Source organism: Petaurus breviceps, unplaced genomic scaffold (genome assembly GCF_028583685.1).
Source record: "Petaurus breviceps papuanus isolate PSGF00001 unplaced genomic scaffold, PetGlider_PUasm1.0 90897, whole genome shotgun sequence".
NCBI lineage: Eukaryota > Metazoa > Chordata > Mammalia > Diprotodontia > Petauridae > Petaurus > Petaurus breviceps.
Window position 1 is genome coordinate 631,187 of NW_027187374.1, and position 25,614 is coordinate 656,800.

The window sequence follows — 25,614 nt, forward strand, 5'->3', positions numbered from 1 at the left end:
TCACATTGAAAGTCTCACAGGGCCTTTTACATACATTGCCTCACTCAGATACATTTTCTCACAGAGAGATGTGGCTGGATGGCTTAAATTGGCTAGAGCTCCAGTTAGGTAATTAGTTGCCAGTTCGCCATTAACTTTCTCTGATTGCCCCAGTTCCTCCTTGGTTCTCTGATTCAGGTTTGAAAACAACCCTAATGGTCCTTTCATCACAAGGAGCCTGTCAGATATAACTCTAGTCCCTCAATGCAAAATGTTTTCCATCTGTACTGCTTGAGGCAGACGTTATTACTCTCTCCAAAGGCTCCCCTACTAGAGTTCTCCAGAATAAGACTGATCTGTAAACTCTACCTTTTCTAGCAACTAGTCCTACCCATACCAGTTTGTTCTTGTCTCTTGCCAAAATTCACTTCCCCCATTTGCAAAGCATTTATTCTCTATCCTTCAAACCTGCTCAATTCCTTTTTTCCCATTTCCTTATCATACCATAATTGTCCTTTATTAGGGAACAAAGTCCAGGCTAGAAAGTAGGTGTCCTGGACCCTAATTCAATCCTATCACTGTCAAGTTACTACTTATTCATTAGGTCCAGAGCTGGGACTAGGTTGTAAACACTCCACTAGTATCCAGGGAAACAGTTGCAGGGAATGAATTCCTCTAATCCTCTAATGAGATGATGGAAGAAGAATAAACACAAACAAAAAAACATACCCGCCAAAACCAAGACTCCACCACACATCCATAACGTTTATAAATATTGGTGGCACAGAGGGTATGGAAATGAGAAGACAATGACAGAAAAAGGTATTTAAGTGGCTTATACTGACTTCTTATATTCCTATTGTTTCCTTATCTATATGCATGCACTTCCTCTTCTTTCACACCTGTTATTGCTAAAGATTTTTTCAAGAGATCCTGAGAATCTTCCTAACTTCCCCATGTGGATCTTCCCATCAAATCTCACCGACCCTACACTTCAGCTTACCTTCCTGTCTAGTACTGTGGGGATGAAATCATACCCAATGCCCTCCACTTCATATGCTGTTCTGTCAGTCTGGTTCAGCTCTTCTGGCTCAGCAAGGATGGATCCTTCTGGATCAACACCAATGATCTGAAGAGATTTTTCCAAATAAGTTTCAAGATTGATGTATTTTTAAGTTCCCATATAAATATACAAAATAGTCACCAGAAGCAATATCAAAAGCATTAAAAAGTGCCTCCTTGGGTCTGATGTCAGGTTACTTCATAGGAATGAGATTTGCCTTTGAGTAAGTCTAAGATTCACAATACTCAAACCAATGTACTGACAAAGGCTAAGCATTTACATTAAGTGCAGACATACTGTCAGGTCCTGTTTTAGCATTCTCCAGTGAAGTCAAATCCTACCCAGAGCCCTCTATCTTAGCAGCACACCTGGAGTCTAATTGGAGTCTAGTTGACAATGAGTTGAATCTGATATTCACCTGGGTTAGCACTTAATCTATAAATCCTAAATATTTCTAATAAATTTTCTTGTCTGATAGTCTGAAATAGGATCAGACACTGTTTCTAGGTAGCCTGATTACTTTCATGCTAACTTAAGTGGTTTTTATGTGTTTTGTTGTATCTGTCACTGCATACATCATTCTATCCTGAAGCAATGCTACTTCTCAGTGAACCTATTGCTTCATTTCTGTTTTTCCATGAATATTTCAAAGTTGTTGAGTTTCATGATTATTTTCTCCTGTTTCTTCTTTGCTAATTTCTTAATCTATTTTGAGTTTACAAGCCACATGGATATTTTGCATTTTGGGGTGGTTTTTTTTAGTAGTCTCAGCTTCACTTTGGCCTCACTGACATTAGTTGATATTTGAGGGGGATATTCAGGATCAGATTTCTCTTCTGATCTCTCCTACCATTTTCCTGGAAGTCTTTCTGTCCATCAGAGACATAACTAGCAATTCTGATACCACAAACCTGGGACAAAAAACATCCTCCACTGAACTTCTTAAGAAAAATTAAATTCAATTGAACAGGTAGGCAGGGTGTAAGTGAGTGGGAGTGAAGGAATCTCACTTGGGAGATAAGGAAGAAGCAACAGGGCTAGTTATCTGATGGCTTACTATTTTAACTATTCTTGCTAACAAGGTACTAAATTTAGTACTAAACAAGGTTTACTCAATCTGCTAAAGGAATACATATGTTATTGTCTTCTAAATTTTGATGCTCCAAGTCAAAGCTCTATTGATTCACACTTAGTTTTTCCACTTACATCTCTATATATCCTTCAATCAGGCAAATAAAATCTGAAACTCTTGGGAAGAGCCTGACAACTGGAGTCACAACATCTGATATATGCAATTCAGAGTTATGTACCAGAAAGGAGTTTCCATACAAGGCTTATAGTAATAAGGAATATCTTTCAGGAATAGTTATTGAAATGTTTAAGTCCCCACAGTACTTACTTTGCATCCTGGGCATTTCTCCTTCAGCTTCCTAGCAATACCTGTAATTGTGCCCCCTGTGCCAGCAGAAGCTACCAACATATCCAATTTCCCTGTTGTAATAGAATAAGTTAGAACAGTACAGTAACAACAGATCATATCCCCATTCAAAATGCTTAATTGGAGCATAATTCACTCAAAAAGCTTACCAAACCCAAACTGATGCAAATAACCAAAGAAAAGACATTTTAAAAATAGGAAACTAAGACAAAAGGAGTTCTTTATTCTTTCTAATCCTACAAAAGGAAATTCTTATTAGTGGTTAGAAAAAATTTTTCCTTCAATTATTGAAAAGGATAATGATTTGTGCCAGATTTAATTTTCCCTTACTTCACTAGCTTCATAAGAAATCCCACTCTTGAAGACAGGTCTGAGCATGGGTCAAGAAAAGGAGTGTGGCTACCTGGATCCAAACTATAGGTTTTAGGGCCAAATCAAAGCAAACCAAGAAAGAATCCAATAATAATGTAATTAATTTAATGTTGTTTGGCTCTGAGGCAGAAAACAGGGTTGAAATGCTGCTTGAAGTCAGTACCAGTGCTGGAATGACAGGAGAGCTCATTACCCTCTTGGCAAATGATAGCCTCCTCAGAAGTACTGGGCACATTCTTTCTCCCTAAGGGAGATTTTATCAAGTAACTCAAACAAACAAAAATATTCCCACCATCACATACTTTGCCTTGGCTTCTACAAAAATACCTACGAAGCACTGTGAATTTTTAAAAATTGGCCTAACCTCTTATGAGGTCAATAGAAAAAAATGACTTATTATGGTTTACAAATTAGCAAACTAAAACAGGGGAAGAATAAATGGCACTTAAACAAATCAGTAGCAATCAAGCATAACTCCCAGGACAGGACGTCCATACCATCGCATTGCTGCAAGATCTCCTCTGCTGTGGTGTCATAGTGAGCAAGGGGATTACTGGCATTTCGGTACTGTGTGGCAACAGGAAGGAAGGGAGAAACAAAATTGTAAGACAAGTTGAAGGAAAAGAACATTCACCCTTAAAGTGTTCTTGTAAAATGCTCACTGCCTAAAAGAATGGGAAAGTTGACTTTTACTTCATCTAATCCAATGCTGAGGTCTAGAGAAGTTAAATGCTTTGGCTGAGGGTCACCCAGAGTTAGAAATACAGTTAGGACTATAAATATATCTAGAAAATATTCATCCTTGGGGAGGCCAGGTGGCTCAGTGAGTAGAAGTCCAATTCTTAAAGAAAATCTAAAGGACCTAAAAGATATTCATGCTTCCCTTCCATGCCTTTCACCAAGAATCCAACAGGTTACCTTCCTTCCCCTAAGGATTAATGTGACCTCAAAATCAAACATATAAACCAAGGCCCATTACCATAGCCTTACCTGGTCCAAAATGTGAGAATTGGGAATCTCATTTTTCAGTCTCCATGCCACCCCTACATGAGATTCAGGGGAATCAAACCTGGCATTTGTTGGAGTTCTTACAATTTCAGCTCCCAGTGCTCTCAGGACATCCACCTAAATTGAATAGTACATTGACATCCAGAGTAGTGTGGGTCAAGAAGAGATATATTCTATGCAACAAATGAGTGTTGGAAGTGTTTGGATGAGTACTGTTTAAAATTAGGAAATGTAGTTTTAATTTATTCACTATTGCCCGAGCAACAGTCTGAGTAGCTTTGGGCAAACCTACCTTTTCCATACTCATTTTCTCTGGCATCACAATAATGCAACGATACCCTTTCACAGCTGCAGCCAGAGCCAGTCCAATTCCTATAAAATAAACACACAACAAAAGGAGTTTAAAAGGGACTAATAGAGTGGGCAGGCATCCTTCAGTAGTAACGCATCACTGAGAAGGTCCTATGAGCCAAAGAAAAGAATATACTATCTCTATAGAATTTAAAGTCCTCCCACCAACAAGTTAAAAAAATACACAGTGAGTACCTCAATGGATTTTGGAAATGTTTTCGAATTTCAAAATATATACAATTTGAGCCCCTGGTCCCACTCCAATGAGAAGCTGCATCTTAGATGAAAAACATTAGTGAACTGAACAAAGCAGAAAACCAAATGAATGTAGAGCACAGAAGGCCTAAATCCAATTTGATAATTATCTGTTACACACATATCATAATCACTGTATGAGGTACAGAAATGCAAGATGTAACCTGATTCTCAAAGAGCTAAAGATTTAGGTGGATAGAAGGAAGTAAAACCAAGGCAATATCAAATCAAGTGTATAATAATGTGATACAAATTTTATGAAAATGAGCTAAGAAAATGCCAAATAAGAGAGAGATCACAATAGGGTTGGTTTTGCTAGGGATGAAATCTTAAGAAATCCTGAGTGGAAATGCATTGCTGGTGGAGTTGTGAACTGATCCAGTATTTCTGGAGAGCAATCTGGAATTATGCCCAAAGGGCTATAAATACTTTCATATCCTTTGACCCAGCAATACCACTCCTAGGGTTATATCCCAAAGAGATCACAGAAGTGGGAGAAATACCCATATGTACAAAAATGTTTATAGCAGCTCTTTTTGGGGTGGCAAAGAATTGGAAATTAAGGGAGTACCCATCAATTGGGGAACAAGTTGTGGTATATGCATGTTATGGAATACTATTGTGCTATAAGAAACGAGGAGCAGACGGTCTTCATATTTACCTGGAAAGGCTTATACGAAATGATGCTGAGTGAGAAGAGTAGAACCAGGAGAAATTTGTACACAATTACAGACACAATGTATGTGTGATGACCAACTTTGATAGACTGGACTCTTCTCAGCAATGCAGTGATATAAGTCAATCCCAAAAGACTCATGATGGAGAGAAATATGTGCATCCAGAGAAAGAACTAGAAAGAACTGAGTTTATATCCAGGTGGAAGCAAAATACCTGATATTTTTCCTTTTCTTGTTTGGTTTTATGTCCTCTTGACCATTTTTCATTCCATCTGATACAATCCATCTTTATAACCTGACTAATGTGAAAGTATTTACAGTTCCTATACTTGACTATGTGCTGCCATGGGGGGTAGGGGAGGGAGACAAAATGTGAAACTCAAGGAATTGTGGAATTGAATCCTGTAAACTAAAAGTAAACAAATTAATTTTTAAAAATAAAAAAAGGATAATGGAACATAAAGAAAACAGTACTCCACAAAAGGACTTCATCCTCTGCATTACAGAGATAAGACCAACAATCTGTCCTAGGTAATGATTCCTACGTATTCCTAGATTATTAGAAAATGAGGACACATGAAGGAGAGAAAAAAAAAATATTTGGACCAAATAACAATCACAGTGCAATAAGTCAATGGATAACCTTATCAGGGTTATCCACTCAAGTGATGGTTTTTATAATTCTTGCCTCGTCAATAGTCAGGAATTGCTTCTTTAGTCTCTGTTGACTGGTTAGAGATTCCTTCTTATTCCAAACCCCTTCCTAAGCATTTTGATAAAGTCACAGAGGTACTATTCACTTCTGCTGCAACTAGATGATCAACGGGAATACACTTTATGCTAAACTGGGTATATAATTTATGGTGTTACCCATGTGGTATCAATTCAGAGGTATCGTACTAAGGAAATTCTTAATACAGCTTCACTCTTTGCTTTGCAAGGGATTGTAAATTTCTCATAGACATAATTTCAAACCAAATATAAATTATTCTTTTTGTGCTAAAAAAAAAAAAAAGAAACCTTGAGTGGAGCCTTAAAGGAAACAGAAAAGTTGAATTAGCAGTGAAGATGGGGAAAGTACACAAAACTTGCTCTCTATACTTTTCCACTGACTTGGCAGCCAAACTCCTACTGAAGGCAAGGAAGAGTAAAAATTTAACACAACTTTTCCTTTTTGTAAATGAAAGCTTATAAACCAAACAAAGCTGAAAGACAACAGAACTTTGATCAAGGTCAAAAACAATCATGATTTGAAAACACTAATAGTGAAGCATGCTTTCACTTGGCCAAGTAGGTATGGAATGACATGTACACTTCAAAAATTGTCAGTGTGTGGATTTGTTGTTTAAATATGCTTTTTTTGTGGTTGATTTTTCAGGGGAAGGTTCTACTGAGGGTAAGGAAAAGAAGCATGCAGTGTTGATAAAACTGACCGGTATTTCCAGAAGTTGGCTCAATGATTGTATCTCCAGGTTTCAGAACACCTGCTCTTTCCGCATCCTCTACCATTCTCAAGCTGATTCGATCCTTCACACTCCCTCCAGCATTGAAGAATTCACACTTTGCCACTGGGGAAGGGGAGACAGAGGATCACACAATAATCAGGTAATTCTGATATGGATCAGGTCAGCTTATCTCCTCCAGTCTTCTTTAGGATGCTGCCAAATTCAGTTCTGGATGCCTAGAACCACAGGGCCCAAACTAGTTTGGAAGATTGTTGCTAAGCATCCACTTTCCGGAAGACTTTGCAGACTCAAATTTTTGTTAGTTACATCTGGTCACATTTTCTATCATTTGAACATTATTATGGTGATTAATGAGAATATAAAGATTTCACTGCTTCATTCTGTCCAATAAAATCACAGATTCATCACAGAAGAGATCACTGATCCCTTCATTATATTCATAAGGGTACTGGGACCCAGAGATTAAGGGGGTAGTCAATAGTGTCAAATGCTAGAGAGATCAAGAATAAGCATTGAGGAAAAGGTCATTATGGCCATCTTCTACTTTATCCTCCCTGGATTTTCATGACAATACTCTCTCTTGGCTCTCCTCCTATTTCTGACCACTCTAAGTCTTCTTTGCTGAATCATTGTCCTTATCCTACTCTCATTTATTAATATATTCCAGTGCTCTGTCTTCTTTCTTATGCCTCTTCTTTCCCTAGATCATTCTACCATTTCCTTCTTTCACCTCTATGGGGATGCCTCCTACTCTATATATCTAGGCCTAGTCTCTCTCCTAAAATTCAGACATGCATCACCAACTGCCTACTGGAATCTCCAACTGGATGTCTCATAAGTATCTCAGACTTAGATCGTCCAAAATAGAATTCATTAACTGTTTTCCAAAATGCTCCTAATGTTTCTAACGTTCCCATTTCTACTGAGATCACAATCCTTCCAGTTTCAAACTAAGAATCATTCTCAACAATTCTTCCTTCTCCCATCCAACCATTTTCTAAGTTGGGTCAGTTCTATTTCCATGATGTTTCTCCCATCTGTCTCCTTCTCTCACAAAAGCTACTATTCTAATTTCTTGCCTGAACTATTGCAATAGCTTCCTAAATTTATCTTCCTGCCTTTATTTCTAGTCTCTCTTCTCTATAATTCATCCTTCACAAAGCTGACAAACTGATAATTCTAAAGCATAGCTCTGACCATGTCAGAACCTTGCCTCCAGGATGAAATACAAACTCCTCTGACATTTAAAGTCCTTCATAACCTAGCTCTAACCTTTTCAGCCTTACTGAACATTTCACAATGTAATAGCTTATGCAGATAAGAACAACTTGTCTTGGTAAGGGGTAAGATTACATCTTTATGTGAGGTGAAGGAGAAGATAGTGGTTGAAGCTATCTAAGTGATGAGAGATAAGGAAGGGAAGTTTGAAGAATGAAAAGGTCTGAAGAGTCACTGCAGAGAGGGATAATGAGCTGATAAGGGGTCTAAACTTCTTGAGAAGATCATTTACTATAGGGGACCTTCACTTTCTCTTTTCCCACTTCTTCTAACCCCTGAACAATTTGGCTTCTGACCTCATCATTCCACCAAAACAGCTCTCTCAAAAGTTACCAGTGATCTTTTAATTGCCAAATCCAATAACATTTTCTCAGTCCTCATTCTTCTTGACCTCTCTACAGCCTGTGACACTGCTGATCACCCTCATCCTTTCTCAAGATTTTCAGGACACTATACTCTCCGGTTCTCCTCCTACTTAATCTGATCATTCCTTCTCAGTCTCCTTTGCTGTATACTCATCCAGGTCATGCCCCTCTTCTGTTCTACACTGCTTCAGTTGGTGATCTCATCAGCTGCCAAAGATTTAACTACCTTCTCTATGCTGATGATTCTTAAATCTACCTTTCCTGCCCTAACCTCTCTGCTGACCTCAAGTCTTATATCTATACCTGCCTTTCACACATTTCAAACCGGATGTCCAGGAGACATCTTAAACTCAACATGTCCAAAACTGAATTCGTTATCTTTCCTCCAAAAGACTTTCCCAACTTCCCTGCTACCATACTCCCAGTCTCCCAGGCTTATAACTTGGATGTCATCCTAAACTTTTCACTATTTTTCCCTCCTCCCCCCATATCCAAGCTGTTGTCAAGGTCTGTTGACTTCACCTTTGCAACATTTCTCAAATATATCCCCCTTCTCTTCTCTGGTACTGCTCTGGTACCTTGGCACAGGCCCTCATCACCTTATGCCTGAACTACTGCTATGGTCTGCAGGTGGGTCACTCCATTCAACTACTAAAGTGATTTTCCTAAGCGTAAGTCTAGACTACTTTCAATTTTTTTAAATAGCTTTTCTTGAGCAAATTGTTTCTCCCCAAGAGAACTTAAGTTCCTCATAGTTAGAGACTATTTCATTTTTCTGTTTCTACTCTCAGTATATAACAAAGTTTCTGATACAGAGTAAGCACTGAATGAATACTTGTTGAAGCTGGGCACCTTTGACTGTTACACGTATTAAATTATTATGTAAGTAAAAGGAAAAGCAGGTTATAACAGAAAGAGATTTGTGACTTCATGTATAGTCTTCCTCTTCCTCCTTACTTTTTCTAGGGAAATGTTCATTTTATTCAATGCATATCAAGTTTGGTACCAGAAGGGTTTTTTTCTGTAGCACAAAGATTTAGTTATATTAAAATCATTACACAGATATTGGTTGTATGCAATATTCCTGTAACTCCCAAACTGCCACGTTGTTGTTCAGACATCACCAACTCTTCAAGATTTCACTTGGAGTTTTCTTGGCAAAGATACTTATGGAGTGGTTTCCTATTTCCTTCTCCAGTTCATTTAACAGATAAGGAAATTGAGGCAAGCAGGGTTAAGTGACTTGCCCAGGGTCAAGCAGCTAGTAAGTGTCTGAAGCCAAATTTGATCTAAGGAAGCTGCATCTTCCTGATTCCAGACCCAGTTACCACCTCATTGCCCAAAACTTCAATAAGTTATAAGTTTTCAGTTCCTCTAAAAAGCTAAAATACTCACAAAGTTCACATTTCAGTCCAAAGTTCTTCCCAATCTTATTGATTCTAACCATAGGTGTATCTCCAATTTTCTTCAAAATGTCAGGAATGACTTTCGGTGTCTTTGACCTAAAGAGACCAATTTGTACATATAATCAGGGGAAAAAAAGAACCTACTGGATTTAGCAGCAACAACTGAAAACATATGTTTATAGTGCCATGGTGACAGTAAATTATCACATGGATAAAGATATTTATAGTTGCTACCAATTTTTAAAAGTGCAAATCAAAACAACTTTAAGATATGCCTATCAGAATCACAACATTTCAGAGTTGGAAGGGAACTAAAATACCATCAACTCCAAACCAGACCTGAACAAAATCCCCTTTACAGCTAGGAAAAAAAGTTCATACTCTGACCTGGTAATTTCACTCTTAGGGATCATTTGCTGGGGAGGAAGAAGTACCTGGACCTAAGACCTCTGTGTGTGAAAATGTACTCTACCAACGCAGGCTGGCAACTCATCTATAATTTACAAGTAAAGGAACCATTTCCTCCTTTCCTCTTTACTCTCCATTTGTATGGAAAAAATCCTCCCAATCTGCTTCACCTGGCTTGAACACACAGGGAAATTCATACCCTTGATTAAAACAACAGTAAAAAATGCATCTACTCTACATGAACCCAGCTTTTCATAGTGTCTCCCCCATTAAAATCTGAGCTTGTTGAGGGCAAAGATGTTTTTGTTTTGTTTTCCTTTGTATCTCCAGTGTGTTGTAGCACAGTGGTTATCACACAGTAAAGACAATAAATGCTTGTTGATAGTCAATCTATCAACAATAATATCAAGAATTATCTTCTATCACTTCATTTCTTTATATGCTTTAAACTTTCTGCCTTTTTTTGGAGGGGCAATTGGGGTTAAGTGACTTGCCCAAGGTCACAGGACTATTAAGTGTCTGAGGCTGCATTTGAACTCAGGTCCTCCTGACTCTAGGCCACCTAGCCGCCCCGCTTTAAACTTTCTAACACTATTCCTGGTCTTCCCTGGGACCTTCAGTCCCTTCATCTCCCAATATTCTCCCAAACAATTGTCTCTAACTCAACTTTGAGGATCTCTGCAGAATCTGGTACTATGGACTACCACCATCTTTTCTCTTCATCTCTTGCCTGTCTGTTCCTTCTCAGTCTCTATTGGTTCATGCACCACACTGCACACTGTGACTGTGGGTGTACTATCTTCAAGAGAAGACTCAATATTGTTGTATTATAGAGAGAATACAAATTTGGAAATTGAATCCTTTGTCTAAGGTCACATGGCTAGTAAGTGATCAATAGGAACTAAAAAACAAGTTCTTTCGATTCAATGTCCTATTATTGTGTCTTCTGTTGCCTCGTTTTCCCAATCATGTCCCATCTTGTAAAGCCCTTTGTCCCTTAACCCACACAATTTTGGAAGCTTCTATCTTTTGGGTGAAGTTTGGAGGTGGGGCTAGGCTTTACTTCTGTCTAGTTATTTCATGGTGATCGGTTCATTTCTGGGTAGGCGTTCCTGTATATCTGCCTTTTCTCTGTCCTCTCCCACCCCCTTTCCAGATTCTTTTTAATGTGTTGTCTTTCCCCATTTGAATGTAAGATCCTTAAGGGTTGTCTGTATTTGCATTCCCAACATTTAGGACAGAGTTCAGCATGTAATAAGTGCCTTAAATAAATGCTAGCTGACTTGACTCACATAGCCTCTAGTGCCCAAAGAGAATTCAACTGCTGTTGCTAAGGATTAAAATGGTGGCATGGGTTAATTTGGATAATTTAAAAAATGAAAACACTTACAAGGAGACATGATGATGAGGAGATTCTGAGACAGGTTTGCCTAGCTGCCAAGTACACTTGCTAGGGTTGTCAGGCCGGATCCACTTTCGCTCCTTCTCAGCTTTGTTCCCACAGTTAGCTGATGTCTCCAGCTCACTGTTAGAGAGATGAGGGCAAACCATGGTTTCCCTCTCGATCTGGGAAGGATCACGAGGCATGCTATAAATAAGCTAAGGACAAAAAGAAGAAGTAAAACATATTCCATTTAAGGTTCATTCTACATTTTAAAAATTATTTGCACTTTTAAAAGTTTTTTAATGTCATGTATTTTTTTCATTGCACTATGATCTCAATACACTTCTTCCCACATTCTTCATTCACAACCCCAACCTTCCCTTGAAATAAAAAAGTTAAGCAAAACTGGTCACATAATAACTACCTATGAAATATTCTTTACCAACTCTCCTTATCTCTTAGGCAAAAAATGGTCATAATCTAAAACTTGTGATTGGTCAGACTGTTCTTTTTTGTTGACATTCTTGTCATTACCCACATTGTTTTCTTATTTCTGCTTCAGTTTATACATACATCTTCTCATATTTCTCTGATTTTTCTAATTCCTCATCTTTTATGGCACATCCAATTATATTAATATTTCAAAATTTGTTCAGCCATTCCTCAATCAGTGGGCACACACTTTGTTTCCAGTTCTTTGCTACCACAAAAAATGCTGTTAGGAATATGCGTCTATATATGGAATCTTTCTTTCTTTGACATCCTTTGTGCATATGCCCAGATATTTTCTTTAAAAAGTTAGTGATCATCTGATCCCTTCAAAAGACTGAAAAGCATTTAACAACCAATTCTTTCCAGTTAAAGCTTAGTAACACACAAATGATGCTTAGGGATGTTTGGATCTAAATTAGACACTTCACAGGGACATACCCACCAATGAAATATTTTCCCCCTTACTAACCTCCAAAGGCACTAATTATGTGTTCCATATTTATTTGTAAAATGTTAGAGCCAGAAAAGACCTAAGAGCTCAATCATCTAAGCCCTACCCATCCATCTCACTGATATAAATGTTTGATATATATGTATTGCTTTGTAAACCTTAAAGCATTATATGAATACTAGCTATTATTATTTTAGTGGTTCCCCTCCATATACTGTGCCCCCCTTTAAAGCTCTAAGGGAGAAAGATACAAGTGAGACAGGAGAAAAGAAAGCTCTATACAGGTATACAAACATTCCTAGAGTGTCTTTTTCCTTTGCCTTTGAAGAGATTTAGAGTCTGCTATGCCATTCCATTATTCCCACCTTGCCAGCTGTGGTAGTGACTACTGGTTGGGCTAATTGCCAATGCCAAAGCAGCCAGGGCAGAAATGAAGGCCCTGGATAAGGCCTGAAGGTAGTGTTGTGGAGAAGAACCTACTGAAAGCTTCTGTGGAAGCTCAGCACTGATGACATCAGGCTGCAATACTGATCCTTCCTCTCTGGTTTCCTGGCAAAACACAGGACAAATATACAATCTCTTCCCTTGATCTTACCCGTGATTTATGTGCCAGGAGGAAGTTTTATTGGGGAAAACTATCAAGCAAAGCAATTTCTTTACAGTCACACTCTTTTTCTTTTCTTTTCTCTTCTTTATCCAACTTTCCCCTTTCTCTCACTCAGGAGTGTTTGCTAGAGTGGTAACCAAAAAGATCATACCCTAAAACAGCTTCACAGAAGGAACTCACTCCTTGATTGTTTAGTTCCTCGAAGAATCTCTATTTTAAAGAAAGACCTCTAAGCCAGTTATGTTGATTACTTCATTGATTTCCAGATTCCACTCCTGACTCTCTGGATTTCTGGACATCATTACTTCGAAGTCTCCTTACCCTAGAAAATACTTCCTCCCTGTGGTTTTCTTACCCTGGAAGATCTCTCACTTATTTGGTAGCTTCCTCCAGTTGGTGAGCTCCTCCAACAACCTCCATTTTTTTTTAAGCAATCAGGGTTAAGTAACTTCCTCAAGGTTACACAGCCAGTTATTTCTGGGTGTGGTGCTGAGTATCTGAGCCCGAATTTGATCCCAGGTTATCCAGACTCTGGGGCTGGTGTTCTTACTCACTGAGCCACCTGGCCGCCCCTAAGCAATTGGGGTTAAGTAACTTGCTCAAGGTTACACGGCCAGGTGTTTCTGGGTGGGTGCTAAGTGTCTGAGCCCGGATTTGATCCCCCAGGTCATCCCGACACTGGGGTTAGTGCTCTTACTCGCTGTGCTACCTGGCCGGCCCCCCCATTTTTGAGGAAGTGCCTAGGCCAGCCATGCTCACTCCATCATTCCTCTTGAGTCTCTCTACTTCTGAGTAGAAAGCAGGAGCCTCCACCTCTACTCCCTCTAGATCCCTTCTATTCACTGTCTTTCCCCCATCTTTTCTCCATTTCATTCCCCTAGAATGAAAGCTCCTTTCTTTTTCTTTGTTTTTGCATTCCCACTGCTAACCATAGTCCTGACAAATAGAAAGAGCTTGAATTTTTGTTGACTTGACTTGAGGTATGGCCTGAGGAGATTTAGCTCTGCACCTTTCCAGAAGAAGGGGAGGGGTGGAGAAGAATGAGTAACAGCAGGACAACTTTGACCTCAATAGTAATACTTGCTGGTTACAAGAACAATATTTCATTTTGTTTTTTCCAAGCTCTGTATTTAAACAGTGGGGCTATACCAGTCCCAGAATGCCAGCTCCACTGGCCTCTGGATAGTGGAAGGAAAGGGGAGAAGTCTAAGAGCTTGTAAGATGTGTCCTCTAGTGAGCAGGGGTGATAACCTTTGGGAAATTCAACAGATGGGCACTGACTACCCTCTACTGAAAAACCACTTAGCTAGTAGCTGGCGATAATGCCATCTGGTGGTCAGGTTGTGTACTACACTCCCTTGCTAGTTCATTCACAACCTGCTTTTTCTGTAGACTTGCAAAAACAGAGAATCAGCCAGATGGCTGTACAGTGTCTTAATTCAGTGGTGTCAAACTCAAATTGAAATAGATCCCTGCAGGCCACATATTTAATTAGGAAACCTCAACTTCACATAACCTCTATTTTGTATTATTTATGTTTTATTTATTTTGTTAAACATTTCTCAATTACATTTTAATCTTCTTCCCCCTCCCAGTCTGCCTTATGTCATCTGAGATACTCACAAGTATATGCCAGCCTGTAGAACTGTTAACCCACATAAAAAAGTAAAGCCTAGAAAGAGGAAATAACTCAAGGTACACAGTTAGCTCGTGAAACTAAGAATCAGGTAAAGATTAATATGTCATAGGAATTGGATGAAGAGAGAAAAAAAATCTGTGTATGCCATTAGCTGGCTTACTAGAGAACAAAAGGGGCAGATGACATGTTAAGACACTTCTCTCTTCTGGATTTTGTGGATCATCAGAGAAATAGGTATTAATAATAACTAAAATATTATGCCAGGCTTTAAGGTTTGCAAATCACTTTCATCACAATGACACAGAAAGACAGGCAATACAAATACCATTCTCCACTTTATAGAGGGGGAAAATGAGGCTTTAAGAGGGTAAGTAACTTGTCTATGGTCCCCTAACCAGTGAGTAAACTGCTACTTTGGAAAGAGGAGTGAGAAAGTTAATTAATCAAGAAAACAGCATTTATTCTGCACCTAGTATGTTCCAGGCATGGTTTTAAAAGTTAGGGACACAAGAAATCATAAGGAACTCAAAGTTGAATTATTTACATCCCTACATGGAAAAACAATAATTGTAACTTATGAAACTTTTCTCAGTATGAGAATAGTTGAAAGGAATATATATACACACACATACATATATATGCCTATATATGAGGATATATGGGCATATGAATACATGTGAATGTGTGTATATATGTTTACAGGCATACAGAGATAGAGGGCACAGGACCAATTTAACAGGAAGGGATGATACTTAAAAGGTGAAATTAAGAGGTGAGAGAGGAATATAATGAGAGGAGATGGGGAGAGACAGAATGGGGTAAACTATCTCATAAAGAAGAGGCAAGGGAAAATGGTTACAATGGAGGGGAAGAATAGGAAGGTAAAAGGGAATGGGTCAACCTTATTCTCACTGAATTTGGCTTGGGGAGGGAATGAAATACACACTAACTAGGGTATCTCACCCTCCAGGAGAGTAGGGGGAAGGTGATGAGAGGGGAGGATGATGGAAGGGAGGGCAGGCTGGGGGGGAGGGAAGTTGGGAACACCCACTTTTGAAAAGGGACAGGATCAAAGTAGAGAAGAGAACAAGTGGGAGGTGGGATAGGAGGGAGGGAAATATAGTCAGTCTTTTTTTTTTTTTTTAAAGCAATAGGGGTTAAGTAACTTGCTCAAGGTTACACGGCCAGGTGGGTGCTAAGTAGACACAGGATGAGCCGGGATTCAATCCCCAGGTCATCCTGACACTGGGGTTAGTGCTCTTACTCACTGTGCCCCTATAGCCAGTCTTTTACAATATATCTACCATGTTATTGTTTTGCATTAGCCACACATGTCCAACCTATACTGAACTGCTTATCTTCCCAGTAAGGGTGGGTGAAAGGGAGGAAGGTAATGAATCTGGAATTCAAAGTTTAAAATCAACTACTCAAATACACACACACACATATATACTATTATTAATACTATTTTACATGTAATTGGGGAATAAGATATACAGGCACTGGGGCATAGAGATCCACTGGAAAAGTAGAAAGTGGTATGGGAGAAAATATGGGAGAGAGCAGATTGGAGGAGGGGATATCCTGTGGGACTGCTATTTTGGGGCGGTGGGTAGGTGAAAAACGGGGAGAAAATTTGTAACTCAATATCTGGCAGAAATGAGTGATATAAATCAGAAGTTAATAAATCATTTGGAAAAAAAACTACATGTAACTAGGAGGTGGGATTGGGTGGTTGAAGGTAATATGGTAATTAGATATTTCTGGTTCAACACCAAATGATCACTAAAATATATTGTCATGTACCAGAAAAAAAAGATAGGGACACAAAAACAAGACTGAACAGTCACTACCTTCAGGAAGCTTCTCAGGGGAACAACATGAATACATAAAGTTAAATACAAAGTATATTTGAGGTAAATACAAAGGTAATGGGGAAAGAGCACATGAAGAAAAGGCTGAAATAGGAAGTTGCATTTTTTAGTTGAGATTTGAGAAGGTTAAGGTTTAATGCTAAAAATTGGAGATGATTAAAGCATGCACTCCAGGTATGAGAAAGCTTGCGCAAAGACATTGAGATGGAAGATAGCAGGGAAGACCAAGGCACACTGTGACCATGTCCAGAAATGTCTCTTTGTACTTTGAGTCCATCATTTCTGTTCCAAGGGGGGCAACATTCTTTGGAAACATGTTGATAATTGTTTTGATCAGTTAAGTCTTTCAAAGATTTTTTTTTCAGACAAGATTTTTGTCCTTTAATATTCTCAATTTTTCCCTCCAATTTCCTCCATATACACAATGGGTTCAATTTAGTTGATTTTCCCATCTTTGTTCACCTTAGTTTCTTCTCTCTATCTTCTACATGCTCATCTAAGTCTGATGTTTTCACTTGTTCTTGACTAAGAAAAACTTGCTTTTAGGATTCCTATGAATCTTTGACATTATTATTCTTTGGCTGTTCCTTCATTTTCATCCTTAAACATCCCTGTGATGACTTTGCTTAGTTGAATCTCCTGCAAAGCTTTCTTTGAACCTATTTTGCCCTTCACTGCTCCTCTGTACTTTATGAGATCATGATGCTCACAATTGTCCATCATCCTTGATAAAATTTTACCAATGAGTTAAATGAGTTAATATTCTAGCAGTGTTGCCTTTGGCAAAATTTCTTTCCCTATGCAAGACAAAAGCCTGATGATTAAAGGACTTTCTGTGCTTTTTTAGGATTCTTGTTGTGGCATTTAATTTATATTGGTTAAATTCCTGTATAAAATTATTACGATCATGTGATGCTCTTTCAACTATTTCCTATTTTTACTATGTTTCAAATGTGTGCTTTATCTCTTTCCATTGTTATTCTTTCTTACTAATTTTGATCTTAGCTTTGAATAAGTTTGATGGTCTGATAAACTACCACATCAACAAATTTTTCCTGTCTGTTAAAGTAGAATCTATTTAATTTATTGTGGTGGTGTTTGATATATGCAAAAACCAGCTCTTTTCTCAAAGATTTAAATGATTTAAAGACGTGAGTTTTTGGAATCTATGTCTTAGATTTTTCTAGTTCTTTCTTTCTGAACTATGAAGATTAATAATATATTTATCCCTTTCTCAGGTCTGCAATGAAGCTACCAAGTATCAGAATGTATGTTGGTTAACTTTGAAGGCTTTACTTAGTTCTTGGTAGAATTTCTCTACCTCATCCTCACCAACTGATGTTGATGAATAAGCTGCAATTATTTTCATGGTATTTTTGGTTTGGTTGCTGCTGTTGCAAATACTTGTTATTAGTATTGCAAAATATGATGATCAAATATCCCATGAAATAATGTTTCTTATTGCCTCTGGATATATAAGACCCACTCCACCAGCTCCTTTCTTTGCCTTTCTAAGGAATACCTGGGAGCCATCCTCCCATCTAAGTGTAATTTCTTTCTTCTAGTTTCTGTTATTGGGAGAATGTTAGGACTGCCTAATGAAAGATTCCATTCCTTCAACAATGTTTACCTATTGCCTCACTGAACAAGAATCTCACTTTTAGAGTATCAATAATCAGATTCAAAGTTTATGAACAGTCTAAAAATTATGATTGTCAGCATCTTCTGCTTCCCTTCCCTTCTCATCAGTCTGCCATGGTCACTGAAAAAGGGGGAGGTCTACACAATACCAAGGACTATTATGTATTTTTATTTGTTCTATAGAGTGCTAAAAAGAGAGCAAAAAATTTTGTCCCTAAGAGACCAGCCATGTAGGTATGTTCTCAGAAGATAGCCTATTGCAGAGCTAAACTTGGAGCATGGGAGAAACTGCCAGAGTTTATGCCTTCTCCTCTGAGAACTCCTGGTCACCTCCATGTCAAAACAAAGCATCAAAGCCCTTCTTTCTGGTTATTTTCTCATGCTAGGGTTTTTGCAACACTGCTCTACTGCGGTCCTTTTCTACCTATAGAAGGGTAGAAAAGACTCCTTTAAATCATCTGGCCTTAAATCAGCCGGTCTTTCTTTGTGCAAGTGACCCTGAATTCTCCTGGGGTCTTTCCTTCTTCTCCCTCTATACTTTCCTGTTGATCTCATCTAGTTCTAAGGATTCAACTCTCTTCCATATGCAAATGACTTCCAAAGCTACATATCTGGCTCTCATCTTTCTCCCCACATCTGTGTCTTGCATCTCCAGCTGCCTTCTGGATGTCCCATAGGCCATTCAAATATAACTTGTCCTAAACATTATTCATTTCCTGCTCCACTTATCCTACCCCACCTTCTAGTCTCCCCATTTCTATCAAAGTTCCCACCATCCTTATATTCAATTCAAAATTTCAGATTTATTCAAAACTTTAGAATTATCCTCAGCTCTTCACACCCTTACTTCCCATATCCAATCATTTGTCAAGTCTTAATTTTACCTCCTCAATATCTCCCCAAGCCATTGAGCTTTCTCTAGCCAGCCCATGATTACTCGAGTCTAGGCTTTAATCACCTTCACCAACAATAATAACCCCTTAGATGGTCTCCCTGCAACCAGTCCCTTCTCTCTCAAATTCATTCTCCATATATTTGCCAATTTTACATTCCCAAATCCTGATCAAGTCACTCCCTAGCTAAATGAGCTTCACTGGCTCCTGACTGTCTTTAGGATAAAACACAAACTCCTCGGTTTGGTATTTAAAGCCCTTCATGATCTAGCCCCAGGCTGTCTTTCTAAGCTGACTATATACTCCCCTCCATACTACTCTAGGTTTCAGACAAACCAACTTCCTTGTTCACCGCATGAACGGTAATATTCCACCTCTCTCCCCTGTGGCTTTGCAAAGTCTGGACCTATACCTCCCAAATGAACATACTCTCCCTTCTGGCTTCCCTGACTCTTGAGAACCCTCACCTCTTTCAAGACTCACTTCAAGATGCTTTTCACATTGTAGGGAATAAATTAAGACTTTTCAACTGATGGATGAAGTGACCATATCCTAGGGAGAACAGTAAAGGCTGTATGAAGGGGGTAGCATTTATAATGAACCCTGACTGATGGTTAAGATTTCAACAGCAGAGAAAGGGGCAAAAGTAATGGAGAGAGTTAAGAAGGAAGATGGAAAGGCAAGTAAAGTCCCTACTGGGAACTATGGGCAATAAAATAGGTTGGAAGGACTTGGTCAAGGACTGAACTGGTGGGAATTGGTACTGGGATAAGTACAGAGGGACCTAGTTTTTGAAGGCCTTAGAGGCTAGAAAGCATTTTACACTCACAGGATAGGCGATATTACTGAAGAAACCTAGAAGACCTCTTCTTTCTAACAATAGAAAAAAATATTTTTAGAGTTATGTTAGGGGAAAAAATACAAAAGAGCCATAAAAGAGCCTTACATTTGTAAGGACAGTAATAATTAAACCCAAGGGCCGAGCTATAGAGAACAGTCATGCAGGAGCAGTATGATTATTAATTCATCAAATTCAGCAGCTACTATGGGCAAAATGACTGTCACATACACATGAGGGATTAAAAAGGTGTTTAATAATTATTATTATATATCACATATAAATTAATAATAAATAATTATTATAGAATCAACTAACAAGTATTTACCAGGCACCATATTAGGTATTAAGGATACAAAAGCAAAAATGAGACAATCCCTGATTTAAAGGAGCCTACAATTTATAGGGAAAACATCCATAAATAAGTGTAACCATGCTTCAAAAGCCTCTCTCGGAGACTAAAGGATCTAGCTCTAAGAACAAACTAGGAGTTTAATTGTAACTATCCTGCTATGAGGTACTTTTCCCTAAGGAGGCAGGATGAGTGTGTGTTTGAATTTGAGATATAAAGAATCTATGAGATAAACTACAGAGGAGTGAGAAAGTAGGTGAGGAAAAACTTCAGTCTGCTGAGAATTGTCAACAGCTATTTTATGAAGAAATATTATAAAGAAAATTTTCTGAAAAGTGACTGGAGAGAGACTATTAAAAATGAGGCTTTAAAAGAGAAGCTGAAGATATCATCTTCCTGCCAGGTTTAGAGAAAGACTAAGAGAGAACACTGAGAAAGGTGGAGATAGAAACAATATTATCTGTGAAAACATAGTATTTATTATTATAATAATTTATAATTAAAATTTTTATCTTGAGAAGAAAATGAAGAATTCTTATGAAGAATTATCTTGGGTGACCTAAGTCTGTACTTTCAGGACAGGACTGTGGTTTCAGAAAGGAAGAGAAGTAATCTGTAATTAATTAGTGATGATTTGAGGCAGTTCTGGTTGTGATCTTTAAGCCAAAACGTAAATCATTATCTGTCTTTTGTTATTTATGTCACTGTTAACAAATTGTATATTTAGTAACTTTAGCATTTAATTTATTTCCAATTACACAAAGTTACAAGATGGGATGACTTTTCCCCAATCCTTTACATATAAAATTTGCCCAAGGAAATGTATGTATCCCATATTTCTTGGGGAGGATAGGTCCCAAATTCATCAAAATGGTAAGATAAGAAACAAGCAATGATTCCTAGTTGGGGGGCAGGTTTTGAAAGGAAAGGAAAGAATTTATTTCAATCCAAACCATGACCTAATGTCATCACTTTTAAACACTACCCTTAATAGAAACTGAGTTACACAAGGAGTCAGAAGCAAACACAGTAGCATAGTGTTTGATAAACTTAAGGACTCCAACTCAGGGTGAGGACTTTCTGCTCAATAAAAACCTGAGGAAATTGTAAAACAGTCTAATGGAATTTGAGTTTGGACCAGTATCTCCCACCATATGTCACCACAAGCTCCAAAAGAATATATAATAAACAAATTAGAGAAGCAGGGAAAGAGATACCTTCCACAACTACTGACGGGAAAAAAATTGAGTTTTTGACAAACTGGAAATGGAGATCACAAGAAATAAAAAGGACAATATTCATTTTTCTAAAATTGTTATTTTGCAGAAATTCAATGCAGTTGAATTTAGAAGGGAAACCATTAAGTGGGAAAAGTCTTTTCAGCAAACTTCTCTGATAAAGATTTGATTTTCAAAATATATAGGAATTTAACAAATATTAGAACAAGAGCCAATAGCTAAAAAAGTCAAAGGATATGAACAGAAAGATAAGTATAGGTCACCACATGGCACAGTGAATAGAGCACAGGCCCTGGAGGTAAGGAGGACCTGAGTTCAAATCTGCCCTCAGACTTAAAGCTTACTAGCCATGTGACCTTAGGCAAGCCACTTAACCCTAATTGCCCTGCCCCTCCCCCCCCAAAAGTAGCAACAACCTAATGAAAAAAATGCTCCTAAACACCAATGATAATAGAAAAGCAATTTGAAACAACTGAGGTTCTACCTCACAACATCAAACTATCAAAGATGACATAAAGGAAAAATAACTACTGGATAGGATTTGGAAGATTGATGTAAAACTCCTAGGATTTGGAATTATACCCCAAAAGGCATGAAATTGTGCATACCCCTGGAGTCAGGGTATATCACTGTTACGCCTGTGCACACAAAAAGATCCAAGTAGGAATGAGGAATGGACCCATATGTGCAAATACACACTTATGCATAATTATATGTAAAAATGTGTATATGTATGTAGTCATACCAGCACATTTTATTAAGTAAATATCTGAAAAGAAAATGGGTGCCAATAAATTGGGAACAGCTGAACAATTATGGAATATCATTGCCTCAAGAAGTGACCAAGGGACAGATTCAGATGAACTCTGAAAAAATTGCATTAAAATATTCAAAGTGAAATGAGCAGAAAGAGCACAATTTAAATAGACTGTAACACTGTGGAAAATAACTCTGAAAGTCTTAAAAAGTCTAACAATGCAAGGACCAAACATGACTCCTAAAGACCTAAGATAAATTAAGCTTCCCCTCACTTGACAAAGTGATGGAATAAAATTTTCCTACAAAAGGCAGGAATGTGGCTTGCTTGATTGTACAGACTTGAAGGAAGAACAGATTGTACTGATTTCAAGGAAGAGTGGGGGGCGGGAAGGGGAAGAAAAGAAAGGAAAAAGGAAAGATAAAGAAAGGAAAGTCAATGAAACATTTGAGAATACAAGTGGAGAACAAGGAAGTTCTGAAAAAGAAAGCCAAGCAAAACCATTATCTGGGCCACTACCCGAGGAATACACGTCCTCAGGCATTAACTTTCAAGGAACAAACTTCGGATTCTTTTTACTAAAATAAACAAAAAACATAAAATACTCCATTCATCTCCTCTTTCAAAATCCTCAAATAGTGGGTCCCAAAACTACAAAACTGTGTGACTGGAAGAGAGAAATCTTGGGTTGGAGGAGAGCTTTTAAAAAGATCATCTCCATTATAAAGAATTGGAGCCACCACGTGGCCCTTAAAATTCCCAGGAGGAAAGAAAATTCATCTCTGCCCAACTAGTTCCATTCTAAAGACAAAGCAAAAGGGCTCCCCAGCAAGTGGGAATTTTGGCTACAGTTCCGCGCACAACCCTCGAAGCTTTCGGGTGCTATCAGTCCACTTTCTCAGAACTTGCCCAAGAAGGTTGGTCACAGCACCTAGGGCTCGTTTAGCCTGAGTACAATTTCCATGTTGGCCGCTTCCAACCATGTGCACCCCGGTCTAAAGTAAAATATTTGCCCCATTCGCCAGCCAAAATCACCAGAAAATGAGTAATTGGTGCCAAAACCCATTTTCAAACCAATCATAATTTTAAAAAGAAAGTGCCGGTGTTATTAGCTTCCGAAAATTGCCACAGCTAACTTGAGAGGCTCATTTCCTCATTCCAGACTTCGATACCAATTCGGGAAAGGATAACAATACAACAAAATCCCCTGGGATTTTCTCTAGGGAATTCCAAGTGAAATTAGTAATTCTCTTTCAAAAGAGTTAACTTTGCCCTCCCGGAAAGAGAGGATGTGGCTTAGCCCACAGCCCGGAGATCTGGAGGTGGGTGGGATGGAGATGGGGTGCTCACATTAAGTATCTAGGATGCGAGAGCCAGTTAGCACTCAGGTGGAATCCTAATTTAGAGTCATTCCCTTAAAGAAACTGAAACTTGAGGTAGGGGAGGGTAGTACTGAAAACCGATTGTTTTCCAAAGACTGACAAAATCCTAGCCATAACTAGTCTAGATACACAGCAAGCAAAAGGACAAACAGTAAAAATTTAACTTTAAGAGAGTGGGGGTGGCGGATGACGCAGGTCGCCTTGCAGGCGTGCCATGCTTCCACCAAATCTTCCACAAAAAAGCTGCATCCACCCACGTTGAGATGATGCAATACTGGGCAAAGTAACGTCGCTTGGACTACCCCCCTGGCCTTGGGCCACCTTTGCAATCACCCGTGCATGCAGCATCTGTGAGCTGGAAAGTTCCGACACACTCTCAGAATCAGAATGGAGGGGAACGTGAGAAAAGTCTAAATAGTAGCCGCTGTACTTACTTGAGTTTGAATCCAGTAACAAATCTCAGTGGGGATGAAATGTTCCCCGCAAACTACCTGCAAAGTGAGAAGACAGTGAGTAATTTTAGAGCTGCACCTACAGCTTCGGCTTCAAGCCCGACTCTCAAAAGCCAGATGCACAAAAAGGTATAGAGTCCAAACTCCTCCCAAGACCAATTGTTCCAGTAGAATAATGAAAGAAAGCCGATTTGCTGGGAACTGGGGGCGTGGAGGGGCGTGAACAGCCAATCCCGAGTAGGAGAGTAACCTGACTTCCTGCGCCCAAAATTTCGGGTCCGTAATTCCTGCAATATTTGCGAATTAGTACGTGGCCCCTTTCCCTGCTGAGCTCAGTTCCTGAGGCCTGAGGATGTTACATCTTCTGAGGAGCTTGTCAAGTTCCGCGATGTACCCTCTCCGCCTCCCCTACCTTCCCCTTCATTCTCACTGGCCAGAGCTGGGGAAGATCCGAAGGCATAAAGCAATTTACGGGCGTGCATTTCTTCACTAAGCTCTGGCAGTGGGTTTAGGGGTGGCCTTAGCTTTAGATGTAGCCGCGTCCCGAGTAGAAAGTCAAATACCCTTTTCTAGCCCTTTGTGAGGAGGCTGCCAAAGTTTCTTTTACTGATGAATCGTTTTCTTTCTCATTTTGATTCTTTGCAAAATGGCCAAGGGGAGACACCCGGAGGACTGTGATACAAAACCAAATGACCGGGGCTGAGAACAGGCTTCCTGTATGGAGGGAAGAGAGAAAAATCGGCTTCAAGAAATAAGAACCCATGGTGTTCATGGTGTTGCAGTGGAAAGAATTCTAGATCTAAAGTTAAAGGAATTCATTTTGAACCTCTGCTTTACTTTGTCCAAAATGACCTGTGTGACTTTAGACAAGTCATTTCATCTCTTTGGGCCCATTTTCTTAATCTGTAAAATGAAAGGTTTGAAAAGATGATCACTAAGGTCCCTTTTAGCTCTAAATTCTATAAGCTCTCTGGGTAAACTGATTTGGTTCTCATGCTTTCTGGATATGACTGGCACTGAGCTTCAGTGACCTCAGCAACAAAATAAACATCAGGGCCTTAGTACACTTTGCTTTGTCCTTGGTGTCCTTAAATCAATTCAGATTAGTTACTGGGTTCATACAGTCAATTATGGGGACAAGGAGATAAAGTTAGTTATAATTATCACTGATAATTGAAGTCAGTATGAAGTTTATAAAACTTGTTTAGCCAAGTAGCATTTCTGGCAATACCCTCATTGAGGGATTATTTCACAAAGAATCTAAAGATGAAGAAGAAACTAAAGTCAAAGAAGAAAAATCTCACACCTAAATACCTCCCCCAAAGTGACATAGACAACCATATACACTAGCAATCTGTAGATCACCTATTACTTATCCAAAATCTTTTTTTCTTTGAGGGCAAGGCAAAACAATTAGGATTAAGTGACTTGCCCAAGGTCACCACAGTCTGTGTCTGTCAAGTGTCTGAGGTCACATTTGAACTCATGTCCTAATGCAAAATTTTAATAAGATTCATCTACAGGTTGTTGCTGTGGTTTGTTATTGTT

The 25,614-nt window shown here is 38.7% G+C and overlaps 1 protein-coding gene across 2 annotated transcripts in view; it reads right to left on the reverse strand.

Moving 5' to 3' along the window:
- Positions 1-24,353, reverse strand: part of CBS (cystathionine beta-synthase) — a 40,621-nt gene extending 16,268 nt beyond the window's left edge. The window contains exons 1-9 of one of the 2 annotated variants that reach the window (XM_069074807.1): positions 24,049-24,353; positions 11,457-11,665; positions 9,648-9,754; positions 6,577-6,711; positions 4,153-4,232; positions 3,843-3,977; positions 3,350-3,419; positions 2,442-2,533; positions 983-1,108 (exon numbers count right to left, since the gene is read on the reverse strand). In XM_069074807.1, the coding sequence (XP_068930908.1) occupies positions 983-1,108; positions 2,442-2,533; positions 3,350-3,419; positions 3,843-3,977; positions 4,153-4,232; positions 6,577-6,711; positions 9,648-9,754; positions 11,457-11,653 (942 nt within the window). In that variant the 5' untranslated portion in view covers positions 11,654-11,665; positions 24,049-24,353. The remainder of the gene's footprint in view (positions 1-982; positions 1,109-2,441; positions 2,534-3,349; positions 3,420-3,842; positions 3,978-4,152; positions 4,233-6,576; positions 6,712-9,647; positions 9,755-11,456; positions 11,666-24,048) is intronic. The other variant, XM_069074808.1, reaches the window with a different exon arrangement.
- Positions 24,354-25,614: the final 1,261 nt, after the last annotated feature.